Source organism: Anas platyrhynchos, chromosome 19 (assembly GCF_047663525.1).
Source record: "Anas platyrhynchos isolate ZD024472 breed Pekin duck chromosome 19, IASCAAS_PekinDuck_T2T, whole genome shotgun sequence".
Lineage (NCBI taxonomy): Eukaryota > Metazoa > Chordata > Aves > Anseriformes > Anatidae > Anas > Anas platyrhynchos.
Genome location: NC_092605.1, coordinates 7,730,305 through 7,755,081, shown reverse-complemented (window position 1 = coordinate 7,755,081; position 24,777 = coordinate 7,730,305). Strand labels below are relative to the sequence as shown.

The following is a 24,777-nucleotide window of genomic DNA, read 5'->3' as shown; positions in this document are numbered from 1 at the left end:
GGCACAACCGCGGCTGAGCCAGCGGCGCTGCCGAAGACCTGCCAGAATCTATAAAGCCCTAACTCACGTCCTGCAAAGCTTGGCAAACCGCAGACCTGATGCTGCTCTCCCCCAGCTGAAGGGGGGGAAGCCCTTGCCAGAGGAATGAGCGGGGTTAGGGCTCCCCTGAGGTGCTGCTGGCTCGGCACAAGGTGGGCGCGCTGCTGCTGCCTGGACGTGGCCATCCCCACCGCAGCGCCAGGCACAAAGCCTGCTAAACTATGAGTATTTGGTACTCTTTCCTTCTCCAAAAAGGCCCCTGCATCCCCCACAGAGCTGGGGGTGATGGCAGTCATGGATGCTGCCCCTACTGCCCTACAGGCCAGAAATTAATTGCTCTGTACTTGGGATGCTGCTGAGCAGCCCAGAGAGCGAACTGAATCATGAACCAGTCCCCGGATCCCTGCTCAAGGGCAAGGGCAGGCCTTTTTTTGGCTGCAGCTGCACAGAGCTTTCCTCAGCCTCTCCAAGCCACGAGGCACCGTGCAGCACAGAGTGGCACCACGCACGGCTCAGCCTCACCAAGGAACACGCCTGGCTCAGAGCAAGCAGCCCCAGGGCTCCCCGCAGAGCCTTTACCGTACCCGAGCTGGGAATTACTCCTTCCTCGGGGATTTAAACACAACAGGGGCAGGCAGGAGACCTGATATACACAGCTATAACCACAGCTACAACCACATCAGCAGCACAGAGCCCTGCGTGGGGACGCTCCCCAGCCCCCAAAGAGGGGTCATGACCATCCCCATGAGCCCCGGGGTAACAACCCCACGGACATTTGGGCTGCTCCCTGTCCCCGTTCCCCTTGGCCCCGGCCTTCCTACAGGATGTGGCTTCCCTCGGCCTCCCGCTAACCCTCCGCCCCCACCCCGGCGCTGCGGCAGAGCCGGGGGCGGCACAAAGGGGTGGCAGACGGGGCTGCGTTTTAGGACGAGGGCACCCCAGAGCCCCGGAGCAGCCCGTTGACACCCCAGCCCTGCCACCCATTTCCTGCCCAACCTGGAAGAGGAACCGCGGGGTTTTTGGCTTCCTCGTCTGCCCAGCAGGAAAAACAACACTTTGCTCCTCCGCGGAAGGCAAGAAGGAGCGAGGCAGGAGGCAGTGAAGCTGCCTCAGCCTATGGCAACGCACACGGCCCCTGGACAAGCTTTCATCGCGGCCCCCGATCCCTACGACTTCTTTTTTGTTTTTTTTTCTTTTCTAAAAGCCGCTGCACGGAGCTCGCCTTGGGTCGCTGCCAGGACGCGGGAGTGCATGCGTGCAGGGACGCTGCTGCTTTTCCACAACTCCGCTCTGGAAGATGAGCTCCCCCCAAACCACCCCCTCGATGCCTGCTCCAGGCAAATCCCCCTCTCTCCTCTCGCCTGCCTCTCCCTGGCTGGCAGCAGCACCCTCTCCACAAACCCATTTTCTCGTCCCTTCCCCAAAAACCCAGGCCAAGAGCCGCAGCCGCCCGGGTTGCCGGCATCATCCCCTGCAGCTCGCCAGGAACTGCAAGGAGATACCCCAGCGGGGAGCGGTGCAGCGCTAGCAGGCAGCTGGAGCTGTGCCACAGGACAAACCCAAAGCTTTCTGCCGCAGGCAGCTCCCGCTACAGCCGTTGTTGTAGCTCAGACTCGGTACCCACGGCACAGCTTGCATCCAAAATTCAGGGAACCGACAGAAGGGCCAGCGCCGGGGGATCCACAAACTTTTCACTGCGTCACGCGCGCGTCCTCGGCTGAAAACCCCCCGAAAGCAAGGGGGAAAGGCAGGAAAGCGAAGCGTCCCGCAGGACTTGTGTTAGCAGCCGGCAGCGGGGCGCAGTGCTGCTCCAGACAAAGCCACGGAGCTGAGGCAGAGCCGAGCATGAGCCCGTCCCCGTTCCCCCTTCCCAGCCCTGCTGAGCCCCACGGCTGGTCCCGCACAGCTGGACCCACACAGCTGGAAACGCACAGCTGGAATCACACAGCTGGCAGCTCCGGGGGGCTGCAGGGAATGGGATGGGGACAGGAAGGGCTGTGGGACCCCAATAGGGCTGTGGGACCCCAAGGAGAGCTGTGGGACCCCGATAGGGCTGTAGGATCCCGGAGATGGCTGGGGGGTCCTGGGTAGGGCTGTGGGACCCCAACAGGACTGTAGGGTCCTGGGGAGGGCTGTGGGATCCTGGTAGGGTTGTGGGACCCCCATAGGGCTGTAGGATCCCGGGGACGGTTGTGGGGCTCCAGGAGGGCTGTGGGGCTCCAGTAGGGCTGTGGGGTCCTGGGTAGGGCTGTAAGACCCCAATAGAACTGCAGGGTCCCAGTAGGGCTGTGGAACCCCAGGAGGGCTGTGGGGTCCGGGGAAAAACTAAAGGCTCCCTGTAGGGCTGTGGGGTCCCGGCCAAAACTGTAGGACCCCAGGCAAGTCTCGGAGCTCCCCCCCTGACCACGACCAGTCCAAAACCCTACAAAAACCCCGCTGACCCCCAACTTTTCCCCCGTTCCACCCCCTCTAACCCCCCCCCCCCCCATTCCTTTACCTTCAAAGTCGGAGATGATGCCCTCGAGCTGGGCGTTGACGGCCGGGTCTCCCATCCCTGCCCGCTGCCTCCCGCGGCCGAATGAATGGCGGAGGCCGAGCGGCAGCCGCCGCCTCCCCCCTTCCCCGACCCCCCCCTACCCACCCCCAGCCCCGGGCCCGCTGCCACGGCCCGGCCCGGCCCGGCCTGGCCCGCCCCGCCCCGCCCACTGGCTGCTCGCACAGCCCGTCAGCACGGCCCGCCCCAAAACGGGGGGGGTCTACGAGGGGGGGGTCCCATAGAGAATGGGGCTGGGGGAGACGGATTTGGGGGCCTTAGGGGGCTGGGGAAGTGGGGTCTTGGGGTTGCCCCACACGCACGCAGCCCCCGTGGGGAGGGGGGCGTGGGGGTGCTGGTGGGGTGGGTGAAGGGGGGGGTTTGGCTGCTGGAGGTGACTTTGGGGGTCCTGAGAAGGGCTCTGGAGGGCCCTTCGCTGGCCCTAAACTGAGCTTCGGAGGTCCCTTTGCTGGCCCGAAGCAGGGTTTCTCCTGAGGTCCTTTCACTGGCCATAAACAGGAGTCCAAAGGTCCCTTTGCTGGCCCTAAACAGGCCTCTGGAGGTCCCTTTGCTGGCCCTAAACAGGACACTGCTAGAGGACCCTTCACTGGCCCTCAGCAGGGCTCCTCCCAGGATCCCTTCACTGGCCCTAAACAGGACTCCAGATACCCCCCTTTGCTGGCCCTAAACAGGGCTCCTCCTGAGGTCCCTTCACTGGCCATAAACAGGACCCCAGAGGTCTCTTCACTGGCCCTAAGCAGGACTCCAGATGCCCCTTTTCAGACCCTAAGCAGGGCTCCTCTCGCGGTCCCTCCCAGCCCGCAGTGGCTGCCACCAGCGGTGTCACCCTCACCGAGCCACCCCCACAAGCGATGCCAGCTGCTGGGTCACACCAGGGATGCTCTCAAGCACCCCCTAAGTCCTTCTCAATCCCACAGCCCTGCAGCTCCCCCAGTCCTGCTCTTTGTTCTCAAACCCGAAGCAGGTACCCAGCACTACAGACCCCAGGCCGCATCCGCAGCTCTGGAAAATCACCACCAACACAACCGGGGAGGCTGGGGGCCTGCCCCAAGCCCGGCAGCACCAAAAGCGTCTCCCTCTGCCCCAAAACACCAAGGCACACGGCAGTTCCAGGCACCGACACGAGTCCCTTCCATGCACATCAGCCCGCTCGCCACGTCTCACCCTCTCTGGGTTTCTGCATCTCTGCTCCTCATCGGATGTTTCTCCCCTCCCACGTCGATTCACATTTTGCCCTCTTGACCCTCTCTTTTTATCCTCCCCACCCCACGCTTTTGCAACCTCATTTAAAAGCGATGATACCCCTGAAAATGCGTCCAGACACATCAACAGGAAAAGCACAATTAATGGGCTTGGATTTTACTCCACCTGGGGCAAACCATAAAGAAACGCTATGCAAAGCAGTGGTACTGCTACCGTACACCACCGCCGAAAGTGCCTGCTTCATCACATGTGTCATACTCTTAATTTTACAGCCCTCCCACCTCCAAAGAAGTCTGCAGACACCACAGGCTCTCCAATAGTGTATGTGAACCAGAAAATGAAACCAACAGCGCCAATTTCCCAGACTCAAGAAATTCCATGTCAAAAATAATAATAATAATAGGAGGATAGAAGGCCAGGTTTTACATACTGGTAATAGCTTGAGGTTTTAATACACGGAAAGGCATTATTTTAAAACATGAGAACTCTTCAACCAGCCTTGAGAACGCACCTTTAAAGTAGAGGTATGGTATTCTAAGGCAGAGGCAGTGGTTTTCTTCTGCTTTCGCAAAGAAAAGTGCTCAGCTCTTTCATTTCTTGCATACTTGGTGATGGCAGGAACCACCATACCACAACAGTGCAGCGAGGAGCACACTTTGCACCTCCGTGCAGTTGCAGATACGGAAACGTAAACACAGCCCTGCTCGATATGCTGTCCGTAAAGACATCGGTGCAAATCTCCCTGACAGTCCCACTGCCTGGACCCCTCACCTGCTCTGGATTTCCTAGAGGAGACCAAGAACCAGCCTGGATTCACAGTGGGGGCTGCAGCTCTCTGTGCCAGGTCTGTGCCAGGTTCACAGCCACTCGTAGGATGGTGCCGATTGCCCCCTTACACCCGATCCTGTGCTGGCTGACCTGCATCACCAGCACTGAATTTCAGACGAAAGTGGGTTTGTTTCTCTCTTGCCAAGTGCTAGCATGCAGGTCACATCCGCAGTCCATTCCAAGCGAGTAAAACATCGCTGTCGATATTCAGCTGGAGCTAGCAGAGGAGTAAAAGCTGCTTTGTTAGGAGCTGTCGATGACTCCCTGGCCGGAGCTGTTACCGACATTGGGCTGTTGTGGAGGCTGTTAAGGATCATCAGTCCCTGCTGCACCCTCATCACAAGGCTCCAGAAAGAGTTTAAAAGGGAAAAATGAACTCATCAAGACAAACTCAAAAGCAATACTGTAAAAAAAAAAAAAAAAAAGATAGGGCCAATGTTAGGAAGGACTGAGCACACTTTAATGTTCAGTCTCTCCCCTGTAACCCTCACAAGATTCAGCATCAGGCCTGCTGCTTGGAGCTTGGTGGCACCCTCTGCACCGCATCCCATGGGGAATGTGTGGCACGGTGATGGGGACTGTTTCTGAGGCCCACTGGAGGCAATAAGAGGTAAAATTCCCAGGACGCCAGTGAGGAAGCTCAAAGCTTTCCAGCAGAAGAGTTCAGGCAGTTTGGTTTGCTTGCTGTGCCACTCCGCAATCACCCTGGATCTAATATCTGCTGCTAATAAAGGTTTTAGCAAGCCAACAGGCCTGGAGAAGAGCCCCAAGAAGTGTCAAGTAATAACCCGACTATTAGAGTTCATTTTCATTACAACCGGCTGCCAGGAGGGTAAATATTGCACCCATGCGCACCTAAGGCACTGAGCTGGGGAGTGGAAGATGGAAAAGCAGCACGACTAATCACGGGGATGTCCAGAGTTCTCACAGTAAATATTTAAAGCAGGGAGGTGTGTAACCAACTCGCCCCACAGAGCGTAACCCCAGTGCCTGCTACGCGGGGAAGGAGCGGGCTTTCTGGGGTACACAAGCCTGTCCTTCTCTCTCCTGGAGACTTTCATGCACCTTTATCTGATTTAGCCACTGCCAGAGGCTTTGCAAGACCAAAAAAAACTCCCTCATCCAGCCCACATGTAACAACCAAACAGCACATCATCTGCTTTGCTAGCCACCTCCTGCACCCCAAAGCTTGTGCTGAGCTGAGGTGCCGGGCAGGCAGGCAACCCTGGCAAGAGAGCACGATCCCAATGGGATGGAGCATCCACCTCCCTGCAGCTCCTTCCTGGGGCTCCCCAGCAGCCCCTCAGAAGCACGTGTGGTACTGCTCATCCCAATTTAGCTTCGACGAGGCCCTGCTTTGCCCTTGCCTGGCAGATGGCAGAGATTAAGGACCCTGAGCCTGCTGCTGACACTCCCGCACTGAGCACGTCACCCACCTTCCTCCTGGTAAGTGAATCGGGTTCTGTTCCTTCTGTCCTCCGGGGCAGGTGTTTTCTTTGGCCTCTTAGTCATTTATTCAGCTTTGCTGCTCCTTTGTCCCAGCTTTCCACAACTGTTTGTTGTTGGATTTGCTTTTAAAACAGGGGGCAAACACCGTATACTTGCGCTGTGCTCAGTGCAAATCTCTCGTCCTGGCTGCTCCCTTGCCAAGGGCCTCACTCGGGTTTATAAACCATGGGACTCACCTGGAGTTCCCTGCTAGCTGGGACCCCCAGAACATCTCACACAGTAACTGCTGCCCCAGACACGATCCCTGTTTAAAAACCACCGGCTGCAGGAGGGTTTGAAGTGGCCCTGCTCACCATGTTACAGCTCCTGGTTTCCTAACCCACCCAGGCCACCGACTGCCCAGCCCTCCTTCTTCCACCGTCACTGCTCTTCAGATGAGCAGCAAGCTTCCTGCAAAGCTGTTTTGCTGGCCTAGAAGTGATTTCCTGTCCCGAAAACACAGCCTGTGAAATCTGCTGATCAGTCACCCAGCTCAAAGTGGCATGATGCCGCGATAGCTGGCAAGAAACCTCAACCCTTGTCCCCGTGGCACCATCCCTGTGCTGCCACTAGTGGATGGAGGGGTATTGTCCTGACTTTTTAAATGTTTTTCTCCAAACTTTTCTTCCACAGCCTCTTTCTCCCAGGCTGGTGAAACCCCAGCAAGGCAGCTGCACTTCCCAGCACAGGTTTTGGTAAAGGCTGTGCCAAATGGGAGGAAAAAAAATGTCTTTTTTTTTTGGAGAGGGAAGGCACCAGCATTACAACACCCCTCATCAGGACAGGTGAGGGCAGAAAGGGGACTTTCCTATCCATGCACAAGCTTTGAGCAGCACTGTACCGTCTGCTCGCAAGCTGCAGGTTTTGGGGCAGATTTTCTTCCTCCCACAAGCAGAGGTTTTTCTGAGCAGCTCTCTTATCATTCTCACAATCTGCTGCAGTTATGAGCATCAGACTTGGTCAGACGAGGTGGCATGAGTCACTGTGGCTGCATGAATCAAATTACCTAGTTCACAAAAGCCAGTAATTCATCCACAGCATCTTCCTTTTCCTCCTCCTGTTTTAATTAGAAAACAGAGCTCTTTATAACTGTGGCTGCTTCTAATAAAATGCTTGGAGACTTACTGACCAAAAGTACCAGGCAGGAGCAGCTAAATACTGTCATTAACTACCTAATGCTTCTTTTGAGAATCCAATATCTTTTCTTGCTGCTGATGGAGGATGAAATGCCCTTCCCAGCCTTTTCAGGTTGGTGTGATGTGTAGGTGGAGGCTCTCGTGGCACCAGCCCCCACCACCCACATCCCCACAGCATCATTTTGTCCCTAAGCTCAACACAGCGCTGGTAGCAGCTCCTCTCAGACGGGCAGCACCAATGCAGGATAATATCCAGAAACAAAGGCATGACAACCCACACAAGGCAGATTTTGGAGGAGAGGGAATGGCAAGTCACACCTTTCTAACCAGATAAATAAAATTTAAAAAGCTCTTGCATCTACTTTCCCTTCCACTCGTGTGCTCCCTGCAGCTTCTGAGTTCCTGTGCTTCTGCTCAACACCATTTTTGTTGCCAATCCCCTGGGATTGAGGTGCAATGATCACTATTTTACAGGTGGGGAAACTGAGGCACACAGCATCCAGCACTGAGAAATGGGGAGCTGGCGAGTAATAAATTCACAGGAAAAGCTGGCCTGGCTGGGGCGCTCGCTGGGAAGGGCAGCGTGCCTGGCAGGGGACGTGGGGGACACTGGAAGGAAACCCCGACACTGGTTCCCATCGCCTCCGCCCAGGCTTTCATGTCAATGACGCCACAAATCCAGCCCCTCTGATTACACAGGAATTGTCACAAAAAAATAGTCCTTCACAAGACTTCAGACCCTTCCTGCTTCCTAAGCAGTGGGAAGTGCAGTGAGGACAGCCATATTTCAGTGCTAGTCACGCTTCCCTTCCTCTGGAAGGAAACTAAAATCATGGGAAAAGCTTAAAAAAAAAAAAAAAAGCAGAACGGGTTTGCTGATTTGAGACTGCTGGACAATTGACTGGTTTACTAGATAAAGGAAACGCAGCCAAATCGCATCCCCCAGTGCCACAAAGCTGTGAAACCACGGCTGCAAAAACAGAGCCTGGGTGCTGCAGAAAAAAAAAAAAACAAACAAAAAACAAAAAAAACCCTGGATGACGTTGGAGCCTGGAAAACAGAAACAGATGAAATCTGGAAGAGGGACTGAAGGTCAGTACCTAAAGGGCTTTTGCAAAGTCTTTGTCCCCCTGAGCAGAGGGAAGCAGCGGGAAGGACCTCGCTGCACTGAGGATCCCAGCATGGCCACGAGCCACTGGTGCGGTGCAGAGAAAGTGAGGGCGCTCCTAAAACGCAGTAAATTAGGTACTTTCAGCAGCAAAGCGGAAATCACTAATGCTCTGTCCTGACTCATCCTGCCCACCCAGCACCGGTGAAAGCAGGCAGAAAGGAAGGCTGGGAGGGGAGGGGATGTGACCGCTGGAAACATCGCACGCGGATGCGCCGCAGGGAAGAGGTGTTGCGGGCAAAGATCACCGTCACCAAGGGAACAAATAAAAACCCAATCCAAACCCAAACAGGGCCGGAGCATAAACAGGTCGGTAAGAGCTGCAGGCTGGAAATTAGAGGAAGATTTTTAACAGCCAGTAACGGGAGCAATAGCAGGACTTGCACAAAATCAAGGGGGCAAAAAGTGAAACAGTTTTCGAGGTGGGGCACAGCCGGCCCTAGGAAGGAATGAGGCACGGTGCCCACGGCAGCAGGCGTATGGGGACAGAGATGTCCCCCTGCCACCGGCTGGAGCACAGGGTCCCCAGCACGCTGGTGGAGAGGGCTGGGAGCCTGCAGTGCCTGGGAAGGGAAGGGAAGCGCAGTTCTCTGGTGTTGATTAAGCGGCGGGGGACGCCTGCATGGGAAGGAAATGGGAAGAGGGTCAGCAATCGCATCTGCCTGAGCCTCACGTGGGGAAAACAGCCCCAGCCTCGTGGCCTTGCTCTCCTCGTTTATTTTCAGGTTAGTCTTTCTTAAGGAAAGGGGAGGTACAGTGGTTTAGGATCCAAGAAGCAAACCTACTTAATTACTTCAATTATTAAATAAAGTATTAATTATTAACCACTCCATTTTAATATTAAGACCAAAGAGGCATGAAGGCCCGGTTGCGTGACAGCACAGACGTTTTCATGGAAACGAGAAGCTTCAGAAACCTTGCTCACCCCCTGGCGAGTTCAACACACACATGGCATGGCGAGTTCCCCTTTGCAAAACCCTCTTGCTTGCTTGTGGGGTGCCCCCGGCTCCAGAAGGATTCAGGGTTCCTGCTCCCAGAGGCAGAGAAGCGCCCCCAGCCATTTCCACCGTGCGTGCACTACGGTGGGTGCAAGGTAAAAAGGGGGAGGTGAGCATCAGCCTCATATTGAACCCGTCACAAACAGGCTTCTCCATTTCTGAAAGCTTCCCGGCAGTCCCTAATTCGGGAGAATTTGCAGGAAGGGGTGAGTGGGCAGAGCCGCATGCACGCACTCGGCTGCAGACCCGTGTCCTGTGCTTTTGTAGCCACCGCCGCTTTCTGCTGCCTGCTCGCGACCTTTCCGACCCCAAACTTTCCAGTCATAAATACCCCAGCGAGTGGCAGGAAACTTGCTTTTTCTGATACTTCTCCCCTGCTTCTCAGCGAGCCGTGTCCGGCAGCTCGTTCTCCCTGTGCCAGCCCCCGGCCAGCTCTCCCGGCTCCTCCGAGATATTTCAGGCACGCAGCAAAATCTGCCGCAGCACAAAGACCCTAAAAACTCACGGCCAAGGCTCAGGAAACACCACGAGCCGCGGATCAGGCCTCGGGGGCAGCTGCGCCTCCCGAGTTCCCTTGGTACCATCAAAGATTTTATTATTATTATTATTCTTTCTTGACGAAAAGCAGCTTGATAAGAACAATTCCCACACCGGCCGCAGCCCCACGCCCACTCGGCTTCCTCCGCGCAGCAGGGACAAAGCGCCGGGAGCTTGGCGCATGGCGCTGAGATGGGGAAGGAAGCGAGGGCAGGAGGAGAGGAACGAGGGAAAAAACTTTTCCCTCTTTTTTCCTTTTCTTTGAAAACAGTGGTGGAGCTGCCACCGGTCCCTCTGAGAGCACGAGTCCCTGTCAGACCCCGCAGTGAGGATGCTGAGGTGCGGATCCACGCAGTGCTGAGCACCACCAGTAGCTCTCCTGTTCCCCTGGCTCCAGCAGAGAGGGATGGGAAGAGGCACAAGGACACAGGGACGGGAAGGGGGCACAAGGACACAGGCAGCACTGCCCAAACCCACTGCAGCAAGCCCACGCACACAGCAGGGCTTTTGCCTTCAGCTCCCTCACTCAATTCACCGCAAACGCTGCTTGACCTACCAAGATAATCCCCCCCAGCCAGACCCCAGGATAATTGCACTGGCTCCAGGGCCCCAGCAGAGCCACGGGCTGCACGTGTGAGGGAAATCCCCCAAAAGCAGCCGGAGCTGGACTGCAGCAACTCTCCTGCTGGGAAAGCAGCGCAGGGCAAAGGGGACCACAAAGGGCCCCTCTCGCCAGGCTGCCCCCAGCCCCCAGCCCCCCGCTTCTGCCTCCCCGACCTCTGTGACACCAGGTGCTGAAATTGCACCATCAATTAAAAAGCAAATTATTGATCCAAATACAAGGTTTGAGAATTTCCTTTTAGCCCTGTCTCCCTTTCACATGTTCAGCCACTTGTGCTTGCCCCCACCTCTCATGCACACAGCTGTGCCCATGGGCTCCCTGGCACAGAGCACTTTTTTTTTTTTTCTTTTTCCTAAGATTAAGCCATTACCACATGATGGACTCGATGATGTTGGCACAGCCTCTTTTGCCAGGGGATGGGGTCAGCACCGAGGCTCAGGCAGGGCAGGGCACCTCGGGCTTCCTCCCACCTCTGGTGCTCCTTTCCACGCGCCCCCCTTGGCAGGAGCCGCAGCTGGCACACGTGGGTGGGAGACGCTGGGGATTTCAGCCTCCACAAACAAACGAGGATCCAAAATCAGTTCAGAGATCTGCTGCAAGCAGGCCAAAAGCAGCGTTTTGCCTTGCAGAGTTTGCCCTAGATGGAAAGGGGCCCGGGAGCGTGCTGGGGGCTGAGCACCAGCTCTGGAGCGAGGCGGCACCGAGCCAGCCCAGAGCAGCAGGAGAGGAGCAGGGGGCTCCAGCTCTGCCCAGAGCACTATGGAGGGGGTGGAGAAAATCCCCATGGGCAATGCTCGCCCGCAAAGAGGGAGAGTAAAAATCTGGGGAGGTCCTGGAGCTGGGAGAGGTTTGGAGCAGTGTGTTACCAGCTGGACACACACACCTGGGCAGGATGGAGGATCCAGCCTGGCGTGGGGCTGGCTGTGGGTTTTCAGCTTGCATTTGGCACCACGAGGCGCTGTCACAAGCTGATCTCTGCCCCCACGCAGAGGAAAAGGCTCCGGCCATCAGCTGCGAGCCAAAACCCCTCCCTGGGCAGGCGTACAAAAAGCTCAGGCATCGTGCTGCAGGCCCCAGGACGCCTACCTCTGCTGCTTTTGTTTGTAAATGAAGATCACAGCCTCAAAATTTCCTGAACGAGCCGAGCTTGGCCCGCTCCCTTGTAGTGACAACCAGGGCTGCTTTATCTCCACCTGCACACAGCCCGCGCTCCGCTCACACCCATGACCCCTGCAGCCAAGCCCAGCAGGGAAGAGGCCAAACACCACCTCCGATGGGCTGTGGCCACCGCCATCACACCCAAAATGAATCAGAGCAGCCCACAAAATGAAATCCGCACAGTGCCTGCACACTGCATCGCTTCCACAAGCCCCAGCCTCCCACAAACTCGGCCTCGCCGCACTCATTTGTTGTTCACTCATTTTTATTTGCACCACTGGCACCTGTCACACCCCAGACGTTCCACCAGCAGAATCGAAGTGCTCTTCTTCAGGAGAAGTTCAGACGAGGGAGAAACCAAACGTGAAGTGTTTTTATGTGCAAAGGAAGGAAGGGAGGAAGGAGCTGCCTGCATTAAGCATCAGCCCATCCCGTTCGGCAGGGACTGTCAGTGTCTGTAAGCTCAAGGGTGCTGTTCCTCCCAGACGAGGAATCACGGGGCCGACCGATACAGCCGGCATTTATGTTAACGCACAGGAGTAATCTGCCAGACCTGAGCTCTGTCTCTACATATCTTCCTCCTCCCCCTCCTCCAGAAAAATCCCCGCACCCCGCAGTACTCCAATTTGGCTGGTTTAACGACCAGACAGCATTCCTCGGAGTCGAATAAAACTGCCCTGCTGCCTGGATCCTGCGCCCGGGTCAGCGCTGAGCCCTCCCCGGCAGGAACACGAGCCTCCAAGCATCAGCAACACCTCCCACACGGGTCCTCCATCACCCGCAGCTGCGCCCAGGGCTCGGCGTGGCTGCCGCCGGCTCTCCATTCAGAGCTGCACATCTCCTGCCAGGGGCACCTCGCGTCCAAAGTCTGCAGCTACGGCCCCGCCGCTGCCAGCAGTTTCCAAACCAGACTTCTCCACAATGCCTGCTTACAACTCGGCAGCGTGGTGCCTGCCAGCTGGAGGGCTGACAGGGCCCTCGCACAGCACAGAGCAGCGCTCAGGGCGCAGAGCAGCCCGGGGCAGCTCAGACAAAGGGTGCTGACCCGCTGCAGGAGCAGGGTCAGGCTGTGCCCATCCTCATCATGCCTGCACCAGCCCCCAAGGGCTGGGGCAGCTTGGCGAGGGATGCAGCGGTGCTGCCAGGGGCACGTTCACATGCAACTCCAGCAAAACAGGTGCCATAGAAGCAGCTCGCCGCTGGGCTGCACATAAAGCAGACAATTACCGGGAGAAAAGAGCACCCAGTTGTTCCCCTGCCAGCCTGCAGATGGATTTAAGGCACACGGGAATTGGACCTCCGGGCCAGGCACTGCTTTGGCCAAACACCTCCTCCTTCACTGGCCGCCAGGAGAGCCCCTGGCAGCACAGTAAAAGAAGTATTTAGCAAACTCGCTTGAGAAATCTTGAGGATGATGAGCTATTTTGCAGCCAAGCTTCACATAAACATGTTGATAATGATGTTAGCATCAGTGCTGGTGATGAGCACGGCTGCACGGCAACAGCAACTCTCTGTCCGCTTCAAGAAAGCCTCTTTCTTGCAAGGCACATGTTGAATCCAAGATCTGAGTCTGCTGCCAGCCACATTCATACCAAAATCTGCTCACCTCATATATCTTCTATACATCCCCAGATTGAGGTAAAGGGGGAGCAGAATTGCAATTTTCTCACTGCTTTTGGTGCCGTTGTAGGGGACACATCTGCACCCTGCTGCCACCCTGGGTGCAGAGGCCAGGGGACATCCCAGCACCTGAAGCCAATGTCACCTCTTGCTCGCCAAAGCCCTGCTGCACACTGGGCACCTCGCGGGGAAAGGCCAGCCCGAAGCTGTCCTGCAGACAAGGAACGGCCTCACCAACAGCCCCGTGCTGCTCAGGAGCTGAGATACGAACACACCAGCCCGACCTGCTGGGAGCAACGCATGGTTTGGGACATGTGGCTTTGAGCCCCATGGGTGCAGTCACAGAATAAAGCCTGCACACTCATCCCCGGCGGATCAACCTTGGCACAGCCACCCCATTGAGTCACAGCACTCAGCAGCCTTGCTGCCTGCTCGAGAAAACTTGGGCTTGATCACCTCCTCAATGCAGCCAGAGGCTGATCAGCTGCCAGCCCTGTGCCGCCTGCAGTCGGCTGCACAAACGCACGAGAAGCTGCCACAGACACCAAAGGCTCGTCCTAGCAGAGGAGACCAACTCCTGTTGAAGCACCTGAAGACATTTCATTAAGTTCAAAGCAGCAGCCATCCCTCCTCAGTTATTGCTACCACCCTACACCACTCAGACGCGCTGACCGGTTACAACCTGCCATGATTCTCATGGTCATTCCCGTGCAATAATTAACGTTTTATTAAAACTCTGGAGCGAGCACTCCACAGCATAATGAAAACTTGTGCCTTCCACAGCAAAGAGCCGGGATCTGTGCGCAGTTCAAGCCCTGCAAAGCCTTCCCCATCCACTTGGAAGGCACAAAGGCGTGGGAGTTGAACAAGGATCAGTATTATCCACTAAACCACAGGATGAGCTTGCAGGAACTGGCAGGCTGGATTGCTTCCAGTAGCTAAAGAAGGCAAATAGTCCAGCCCAGCTCTCTCATGCCAGATATGCCGAGTATCTATGGTCTTAAGAATGCGAGGACAACCCATCCCCATCCTGAGAACCAGACAGCTCCTTCAGCACACCCCTCGCAGTGCATCTGCTCAGAGGCAGGGCAGCGCTAACGAATTTAATTTTCCTGAATTAGGCATTTAAAAGGCAGATTGAACGCAGCGCTTTCCTTCTATGTCTAACAGTCTTCTGGCTCACAGGGAAAAGAGCTGGCAAAACTCAAGGAAGGCTGGCAAGGAACGAAGTGAAATAAAACCCCGTCTTGTAAGGAGACAGCAATGGGAGCAGGCACAAGCCCTGCGCAGAGGCATGGCCAGGGGGTTGCCGGGAAGGTCTCTGGGGAGGTGGAAGGGGCACGGCGCTCACGCTGTGGTTAAGCAGCAGGATGGTTTAGCCAGGGGTGAATCGGGCTTCTTCTAGGGGAAACGGCCCAAGCCAACCATGGTCAAAGGTGTCCCACACCAGCTGGGGCTTCCTGCAGAGCTTCTGCTCCCCAAATGGGGACTTTTTGCAGCTCCCTCGTTACCACTCCTGGTCTTTTACAAGACAGTAACTCAATCTTTCGGCCATATCTGAGGACTGGATGTCTTTCTCCTATCACAAGGGCTCCCCCATTGCACACCAGTCACCCCAGGACGAATTTCCTGCCCCAGCAGTCAGACCTGTTAGGCATTCGCAGGGTGTGCTTGGTCGGCATTTCCCTTTCGGGCCTCTCCTGGGGGAACCACACACACCGGCAGGTCCCCTAGGAACAGCCAAGGTGTCACCCCGGAGCAGAGGGCCACAGTCACATTTTGAGGACAACAAAATCTCCAAGCCTGGCAATAAGAAAGCCCCACAACGCGTTATCTGTGCTTTTGCTTCCTTTCCCTTCCAACCTTCACACCCAGAGCTGGGAGCTCCTCGCAGCCAAGCCTGCGCACAGCGAGCGCTTTCTCAGCGTGAGAGCCAAGAGGAGCCCCCATGGATTACCCCCCGGGGCTCCATTTGTCATCAAAAAGCAGCGTGTCAGAAATCGCTAGAAGGGCAAGGGGCTGTTATTCACGGCCCAGATTTATTGTCACCCTCCTTCCCCAGGGCCCCTGGAAACACGTGCCAGATCCCAGCGTCTGGCTTCAAGGCAGAGCCACGAAAGCAGCTCCAAGCCCGCGTGCTGCTCCTCTGCTGCCCCGCTCCACCCAGCCCCCAGAAGCTCCCAGAGGTGTGGCATCCTCCCCGGCCTGCCAGCGTGGAGATAAACACAACTCCTACGCTTTCACGGAGAGGAAAACCTGATGGTGGTGCCTGTGGTGCCGCAGATGTGCAGGTCAAGCTCCTGCAGCATCCTGAACCGGTGGAAAGTTGCATCTGCAACAGGGGTTTAGGGAGGCATGGGAGCTGTCAACAGAAGTACGAGGCATGGGACTTCAGGTGGAGCCACACAAAGAAGCCAAAACTCCTGGGGATGAACTTGCTGTGCCTGTTGACCTGATCCTCCTGCTGTGCCTGAACCTACAAGACAATTGTGCATCCCCAGGTACTCCTGAGGAGCACGGATGCTGCACAGCCTGGCTTTCTTGGCACCTTTCCTGCTGGATTTCTGTAGGTCCGGAATGTCATAGAACCAGAGAATGGGTTGGGTTGGAAGGGACCTTAAAGACCACCTCATTCCAACACCCCTGCCATGGGCATGGGCACTTCCCACCAGCCCAGGCTGCCCCCAGCCCCATCCAGCCTGCCCTCAGGCACTGCCATGGATGGGGCACCCACAGCTTCTTGGGGCAGCCTGGTGCCTCACCACCCTCTTGAGGAACGAATTTCTTCCTAATGTGTAATCTGCTCCTACACCCCCTAGTTTAAAGCTGTTACCCCTTGTCCTGTCACCATACTCCCTCCCCAGCTGTCCTGTAGCCCCATTTATGCACTGGAAGGCCACTCTAAGGTCTCCCTGGAGCCTTCCCTTCTCCAGGCTGAACAACATCAACCTTCTCAGCCTTTCTTTGTAGGAGAGATGCTCCAGCCCTCTGAGCATCCTCGCAGCCTCCTCTAGCCCCACTCCCACAGGTCCCTATCTCTGTCCTGGGTGTCCCAGAGCTGCACTCAGGGCTCCAGGGGGGGTCCCATGAGAGCGGAGTAGAGGGGACAATCCCCTCCTACCTCCTCCATGTCACACACTCGGTGACTTCTGGCATCACGAGCCCACGTTTCCAGAGGGACACCTCCAGCCAAGCACCAAAGCACGTTTTGGGCACCCTGCCTACACACGCTCCGTTTTCAGCTCCCAGCACTTCTCCAGCAGCAGCAGGCACTGGGCCGAGCTGCAGCCACCGCCGGAGCTGAGCACCCACCTCCTCCCTCCCTTGGCGCTGCCCAAGGCTCTCCAGCAGCTCCGTGTCCTACACGGGACAGTCAGCAAGCTGCAGATCGCACGTCCCAGCCCCATCCATAAAGCAGAGCTGTTTACATAACCCCAGGGAAACGCCGAGCGCAGCAGCATTGCCAGGGAAGACGCTTTCAGCTGCTGGAGTCGGCAGAGCTGTGAGCCCACATCAGCCGAGAGCCTGTCTTTAACTCTTAACATTAAAAGGACAACTTCCTATTCAGCAGAAAAAAGCAAAGTCCTTGCAACACAAGATCCTCCTGTTCACACCAGATGCAGCTGATGAGCAGGGTGTTAAATCCAGCGGGCCACTTCCAGCGCTTCCTGAGAGACCAGCTCCCCACTAAGCAAATTCTGCATCTCTGGTGGAAAACAGGAGGGCCTTTCTCTTCTGTTTTTTTTTTTTTTTTTTTTTTTTTTTTTTTTCTCTCCAATGCTTTCTTTTCCAAGCCAGGAAAATGATTGAAAACCAGACCGGCTTTATTGTTTAAATCCATGCAGTACAAATGGAGAGGGTCACGAAGGGGACATATTTGATGGGTTAAGTGATGGACCAGACATACTAACTCAAAAACTCTTCTATCCACACAAGCTTCACAACGTAACAGATATTGGCAATCCTAGACAGTAATTTGCTTTTCCAAAGATGAGAAAAATACTTGCCCGTCCAAGAGGACGTGAACAAGTACGTCAGGGAGCTGTGAGCTAAGACCCAAAGCAGCCAGAGGGAAAGGTGTGACGGTCACCAGGAGCTGAGGACCCAGGGAATGTCTGCACGAGCATGGGGTCTCACAAGTATACCGAGTGCCTGTACTGCCTTACCTGTGATATTCCTATAGTCAGAAAATATAGTAATAAATCTTTCCAGTAGCAACATCTCATCTCTCTCTCTCTCTTTTTTTTTTTTTTTTTTCAACTAGACAGAGATGCGAAACCTTTATTTGTGAGAACACACAGCTTCACCAGTGCAGGGAGGCTTCCTGTGGGGGGATGGAGTTTTGGATTGTGCTCTGCACAGAGGCAGGTTTGGATTAATTCCTGTCCCACTGATTGAAGCACCCCACTGCCAACTGCAGCAGAGGACTGTGGGCTCCGGGGGGATGTGGTGCCTCCAAGCCTCTCGCGTGATCCTCGCCCTTCTCACAAGTGTTGCCGCACTCTGTGCGTCCTGCAGACACTGCTGACTTGCACAGTTTAACGTAATTACTCTTACATTATTACAATATTACGCTATTACAAACGGGGAAGGAAGCGTGAGAGAGTTCCATTACTCCAAGAGCTTCTCCCAGGTGGCTGGAGGCAAGCGAGGGCACAGCCCTGCTGCTGGTCCTGCTGAGCCCCCAGCTCCTCCTGCACGCGGCTCCCAAAGCGACAGAGGCAGAGAAACGACCTGAACTCCAACTCGAAACTAAGTGAACTCCTGCACAAGTTCAGGCAAATTCTGCCCCCTAAAGCTATCCTTCGTTTACACTGCCGTGCCCTAAGGATTTTAAGCCAGAAGCAGCAAAATGTGACAGTAAAAGCTTACACTTCAGCTGCATTTGTATGTCAACAGCTAGCGCTTTTTATTTCATGGGAAAATCTGTCAGCCAGAACGTCCTGAGCACAGCCAAGGTGCCTTTGAACGGGACTTCTGACACAGGACCGGATTTCCCATTATTTGTGTTGTGCAACGTTCACCGCTTGCTGTTGTCAGGGCACAGAGGGGCTCGGGCCAGCAGCGGGGCACCAGCAGCCAGCTAGGGAAGGCTCAGCCTTGCACAAAAAGAGTTTGACGAGGAAAAGGAATAAATAACTTGCTTGGTTGGGATGTAGCAGTGCTGCACAAGGAGCCCTCTCAATGCAGAAAAGCAGGGCCGGGCTGTCTGGGCGCTGCTCAGGCTCCCAGAGTAGTTTAAGCTGGTAACCAGCAGCAGAACAAACCTCCCAAACCCCTGGCCCTGCCCGCTGAGCCAGGAGCACTGCTTCTGGCAGAGCTCGGGGAGCTGTGCAGCCTGAGCTTTGCCAGCCATGGAGCAGGGTCTGGGGCTGCGCTGGCCCCCAGGGAGGAAACGCTGCACGCAGAGAGGAGGGGGAGGAAGGCACCGAGCCAAAACCAGGGAGAGCTCAAAGTCCCCGCTCCTGCAGAGCACTCCTGGTGCTCCTCTTTCTGCCTCTCACAGCTGTTTTTTTCCCAAACGCTCCATCTTCTCTTCCCGCAGGTCAGAGCGGGCTGCAGCGCTCCCACCCGTGCAATTCCCTCGCCCCCTTCCAGCCCCCACCACCAAAAACTCCCCACCGCCCGCCCTTGCGCATCCCCTTCCCCCGCCCCCCCGTGTCCCCTGCACATCTGGCTGTCAGCTCCTTGCCTTTGTACAGAGCAAGATTAGGTTTCCTCTCCAGCTGCAGGCGAAGGGCCCCGTTTCAGAGCTGCCTCCAGCACTGTCGGGGCTAGCGGGGAAGTTTCCCCTTCTCCAAAACACGGCTGCAGCCCCTCAGTGGGGACGTGGCCCACTTTGTGCGGCACTGGCACAGCCTCAGCAGCTGCCCCAGACCTGCACGTGGCTCCTAGCTAAGGGAGCAGCAATATAAATGAGCACAAGACACCAGAGGTGGGTCTTACCCCATTTTGGGGCTGACTGGGAGACAAAAGGCTGGTTTTGGCAACCCAGCTTCAGGACAGCCCCAGGTGCATGGGTGTATCTCACCGATGCTGTGACCTACCTCTTGCTGTCTCATTTTGGAGAAAGGCTGGGAGCAGACATCCAAGCCATGCACCCGAGCCAACCTGGGGCATTGCTGGAGATCCAGCCACACCGCCTACACTCTCAGAGCACAACCAGTGAGCAGCCCCGGTACAGAGCCCTGTGCTACCAGTAACACCAGTCCGATAGAAAAAAACTGATGGGTGAAGGGCAAAGCGATGGCAGAGTACAACCCGCACTCAGCAGGGCACTCCAGGGGTGTCCCGAGGGGTGAAGAGCCAGGAGAGAGGACCCCAGGAGCTGCTTTTCCCTACAGCACTCACCCCTTGCTGCGCAGGGGAGCGGAGAGGGAAGGGTTTCCTGGTCTGAGGCCAACACTGCTGCTCCTCTGGTGGAGGATATTGCCTTCCCCAGGGTGTGTTTCATTTGAGAGCACGAGACACACAATTAATTTCCATAGCTCACTTTCCCTCTCCACCCACTGGGAATTTTTAAAGTTTTCTGGAAAAAAAAAAAAACAAAACAACAAAAAAAAACACCCTACCCTACACACAAGGAACTGCTCACCAACCACGGCACTTTCCAGGAGGGCCCCTTCCCCGGAGAGCAGGGGGTCAGAAAGCGCCTCTCAGGTAGCCAGAGCCAGGTCTGACCAGTTCTCCACTTGAAGTGTTAGAAATGTGAGAGGGGAATGAAATGGTAAATATTTCAGGTGCTGAAGAACCCCTGCTTCCCAGCCTAGCAGTTCTCTGCTTTGTCTCTACCGAAATAAGCCGCTAAACTCTTAAACACAAGCCCTCCTTGTGAGCATTTCTACATGCCTCACTTGCTCCAAGTCCTACAGACCTCACAGAGGTGAGAGAAGCCACAGGCAAAAGAAAAGCAAGAGAGCAAAACCGCTAAACCCTTTATGGTCAGGGGAAGAGGACTCAGGGTGACAAATGGGGGGCGATGGCACGTCGCACCAGGACAACATCATCTTCCCCTAGCAGAGAGGGGGCAGCACTGACAGGCCAGCTGCAGGCAGCAGGGGAGGCCGAGAAGGTTTACATCCCCTCCTGTCTGCCTGGTGAAGGCAGGAGATCCACACGGCTCTTGCTGATGAGCAGAGCAGAGCCATGATCCTGGGTTTGGTGCTGCTCCTGCTGGAACAAGGCACTGGCCGGTGATTTTGTACCACTCAGCACCAAAGTCCCCCTGGAGGAAGCTCTGCCTGCACCTCCCCTGCCTGTGATGACCGACGGATGGACATCACAGCCCGGGAATAAATCCCGTACTCCTGCTCTTTGGCCCATGCTCCCCAGCACAGATGAAAGATGGGTCCGGTGAGATCCATTCACGTCTCCAGCCTGACATGCAGCTACTCGCGAGCCCCACAGCTCAGATCAGCAGCAGGAGTTGCCTCTACCCCATAGGGAGCCTCAGCCCTGCCCTGCACGGGGTTGCCGGCATCTCAAACGGGTCAAATTCCCAGCTTTATCACGACAAATCCCTCCCAGCTGCCTGGCAGAGCATCCTGAATTGCCTGTCTATGAAAAGCGGAAAGCATCTACCTCATTTTCCATATAGGAAGTTAGAGCACATGTGTTAAATGATTTACATAAGGATGCGGAGTAATTTAGTGGAGGAGCAGGAAAAGGACTCCAAAATTCCTGCTTCTAATTGCCGCACGATCACTCCCTCCTGGTACAGTTTAAATCCTGACTCACTGCTAAATAAAAGCTGTGCCAAAATCTGATCAGCTTAGGAGAGGGGAACCCAGATGCTTTTAGCAACGCGGTGAAAAAACACCCATCTATTTTTATCAAACAAAGTGCCTCCGTATACACACACAAAGGACTTCCCTCAGCTGCAATCCTCAACAATCATTTATCTTTCTCCAGAGGCGGAATGTAGTCCTGTGCCTACTTCTGGAAGCAAAATCCAACGCGGACAGTGTGGGACGTTGCAGCAGCAGAGGCGCAGCAGCAGCAGAGGCGCAGCAGCAGCAGCAGGCTCACGCCGCCCCCTCCCGGCCTGGGTGGCCACAGGCCCAGCTGCATGCCCCAGGCCACCACTGCCTTGCACCCATCGTCACCCACCCAAGCTGCACAACCCCGGCTCTCCCAGCCCCTCCGAGCAGGGAATGGGTCGCTGGGAGCAAAGGAGCTGTGCCAGAGGAGATCCGAGGTGCAAGTGTCTGGGGAGGGGGACACTCACCCTTAGCCTGCTGGCAAGCAGTGACTGGTGCTGCTGGGATGCAGCTGCCGACGGGCTCTCTGGAAACGTTGGATGACCCATGCTGGGGTCTCACAGTCAGCTCAGGGTCAGCAGCCACCTGAGCCCCTCAGAGGCACCCAGGTGGTTCAAGGAAGCCCACTGAGACATTTCTGCGGGCACCCCCCCTGCATGCATGCTAAAAAGCAGCAGTGAGTTCCCAGAGAGCACTGTTTATGGAGTGTAGCTTTGCAAAGACCGGCTGAAGCTGTTAAAATGGCCTCCCCTCTCCTTTACAGGCAGCATAGTCAAGGACATGGGTCTCTGGGCTGGGAGCCTGATGCAGACACTTGGGGCAGCTCGCCCCATCGCTGTACGTGGTGTCAGGACCTTGTTTCGGGGGGCACCCAGCAGTCAGCACCCAAAGGCTGACCAGTTCTGTGCAAATTGTCTGTTCCTGATATTACTGTCCCAGTTACTGTCCCAGTAACATCAGGAACAGCTCTTTTTTAACTCTTTCCCTTTGTTTTATAAATGACCCAGACAGACTCCAACGTACTTCACCTGCAAGCCAAGGCACTACATTCACCCGAGCAGCCCAGCCGCTGCGAGCTCCCCATCCCACATCTGCCGGCCCAGCCCTGTGCTCGCTCAGGAGCTCAGAAAGTCCAGCCCCAACACCTGCCCCACACCAGCCAATGTCACCAAAGCCACCGCGCCAGCACCGGGGCTAAGAACTCAAAACATGCAGCCCTGGAAAGAAAAAGCATCTGAAACTGATAAAAAAGCATGTCCTGCGCTCACTGAACTGCACTCATCGAAAGCGAAGGAGAGCATGTCACACGCAGCCAAGCCCACAGATCCCATGTGAGGAATCACGCTTATCACTCCCCAAATCAGCTTCTCTGGAACCCAGAGCTTTCTCACAGAACTACTGCTTTAGTTTAGACGCTCTCTGGTAGGGATGTGATCACTAAACCAACACAGGCCTGTTTATGTAGCACCAACTTCTCGTGGATACAGACCAGGCCTAGCAAAAAAAAAAATAAAAAAAATTAATCCACTTTCAGGTTTATTGCGTGATTATTGCTTGTAAAACTAATGCATTCTGGTAAGAAGCAGGGGCAGAGCCTGGCTCCCAAGAAGCTCGGTGCAAAGGGGATGGTCTCGAGGGACGTGGGTTGAGCACGTAGTAAAGGACGGGGTACCACCTCCCTCAGCTGTTCTCGGTGGGGTACCCACCAAGCACTAACAGCACAGCTGGAAGCTCCTTTGCCTGCAGAGAGCTTCAGCACAGACCCCCAAAGGCCAGATCCTGCCTCAAAAATCAAGGGGTAACGGGACCACAAATGCCATTTTCCAAGGAGTTACAGCAAATCTGAGGCAGAGCAAGAAATCTAGCCTGAATTTTCTCAGGCATCATACCGTGCAACGGGACTCGCTACCCATTAAACCTTCACTGCTGTGCATACGATGCTGGGGCCCCGCGCCCCACTGCAGTGCTCGCAGCCCAAGGCATCGCTGCTCTCTAACAAATTATTCTGTCCATTAGTTACAGCTGCACTACAGCATGGAGAAGCCAACAGGACAAAGATATTGTGATTCTGAGATCATTAAGGCAACAGAAGACATGTGTTGACCCAGACATACTTCCCTAACTACGTACTTGCTCCTACTCAGCATTATGGTATGCTGGACCTTGGAAGCGCCCTGACTTGCATGAGAAACGTCCTCCCTCACCCCAGCAGCATGGGAATCGCTCTGCTGGGAGGCTCCGAGTCATCCAGCGAAGCACGGAGCAGAAGGGCAGGCGGGAAGGGAGCTCCTGCCCCGGGCTTCACCAAGCTCAGCAGAGCGGTGCTGAGAAGTGTTACCTCCGCTGTCAGGCCAGAGATGAGCTGTGCGCCACAGCGGGATCGTATTTAATGGAGATGAGCAGAAATTCCAGCAGATTTAAAAGCAGACATCAGGAAATGGATAATGCTTCATACCTTGACATGCCTCAGACAACTGCGGGAATGCATCCACCGGCCAGGCGAGAGCAGGCTGGGAGCAGCCGAGCACGCTGCAAACATAGCTGTCTGCAGAGGCAGCTCTGCAGCCCCAAGAAACCCAAACCCTTCCCGAGAGGAGGCCCAACGGGACCTATCTGGTTATTAACTGAGCCAAAACCCGCAGTCATTGCAGGTCACAGTGCAGCACCTCCGAAGTGGGTGAAGGCAGATGCTTGAACAAGAACACCAGCAAAAAAAAGCTGCAGGCTTTTTTGCAGTGCATGGCACTCGGGGGACAGGGCATTGAACACCGCAATAAACCATGGCTGTGGGCACCAGGTAGGAGCAGGGGACAGTGAGGGGAGAACTAAGGACAGCCCAGTGGCTGACAGCAAAGGTGGGACAGGCAGGAAAAAGCATCCAGTGTGCCAGGGCTGGATGGAGGGGGTGGGATCTAACAGAAGGTAGAAGCACCCACACTGCAAATGCCTGACCTGGTGTCCCATGCCACAAGCCAGAGCAAAGAGAAACACGTTTGGTAAAGGAGAGCCTACAGGTGTGTGAGGACCATGAAAAAGCAGTATGTCACTGTCCTAACTGCCATCTCCCAGGAACAACAGCGGCACCAAAAATCTTGAAGCAGAAAAGACAGAGTGATAAGAAGCAATCCCAACCCTGCTGCATGCTTTTTAAAGATTAACTTGGATAAAAAAGTGACAAAAAGGCACATTCCCTCCTACCAACCCTTCACACCTCCAACACTCACACACAGTATCACTTCTCCCCTTCTCTAGTGCTCAGGGCAGGCACGTGGTGCATCCCACGGGGCTCTGAGGACCACCGAAGATGCTCGGTTGTGATGTACTCAGTGTGAGAGCTGCTGCCTGGGCAGCCTCCAAAAGCCCTGTGCTGCAAGCAGGGGCCGTCTTCTCACTGCTCTGATCATTGAGGTGCACAAATGACACATAAAACATGTTAAATTCTGGATGCATGCGCACACACAAGCATATACCCACAGGTGGTGCTTTGTATAACTGAAAGATTACAAAAGGATCACCAGTGGGTTAATAAACAGTTCCCCGTTTGTTCTGGAGTCCAGCACATTGCTTACAAGCACCTCCAGCACTCCCAGCTGCCTGCTCCTGGGCCCTGCACCTCATACATGCCACTCATTGCATCCAGGTGTTATAATTACCTGCTAATCATTT

At 55.4% G+C, this 24,777-nt stretch overlaps 1 protein-coding gene across 6 annotated transcripts in view; it reads right to left on the bottom strand.

The window, feature by feature from the left end:
- Positions 1–24,777, bottom strand: part of SEPTIN9 (septin 9) — a 118,405-nt gene that overhangs the window by 53,586 nt on the left and 40,042 nt on the right. Inside the window, exon 1 of one of the 6 annotated variants that reach the window (XM_038165217.2) lies at positions 3,758–3,791. The exons of 4 other annotated variants lie outside the window; for them this stretch is intronic. In XM_038165217.2, coding sequence (XP_038021145.1) covers positions 3,758–3,776 — 19 coding nt within the window. In that variant the 5' untranslated portion in view covers positions 3,777–3,791. Of the gene's footprint in view, positions 1–2,536; positions 2,711–3,757; positions 3,792–24,777 lie in introns of those variants that run through there. One more of the 6 variants, XM_038165214.2, reaches the window with a different exon arrangement.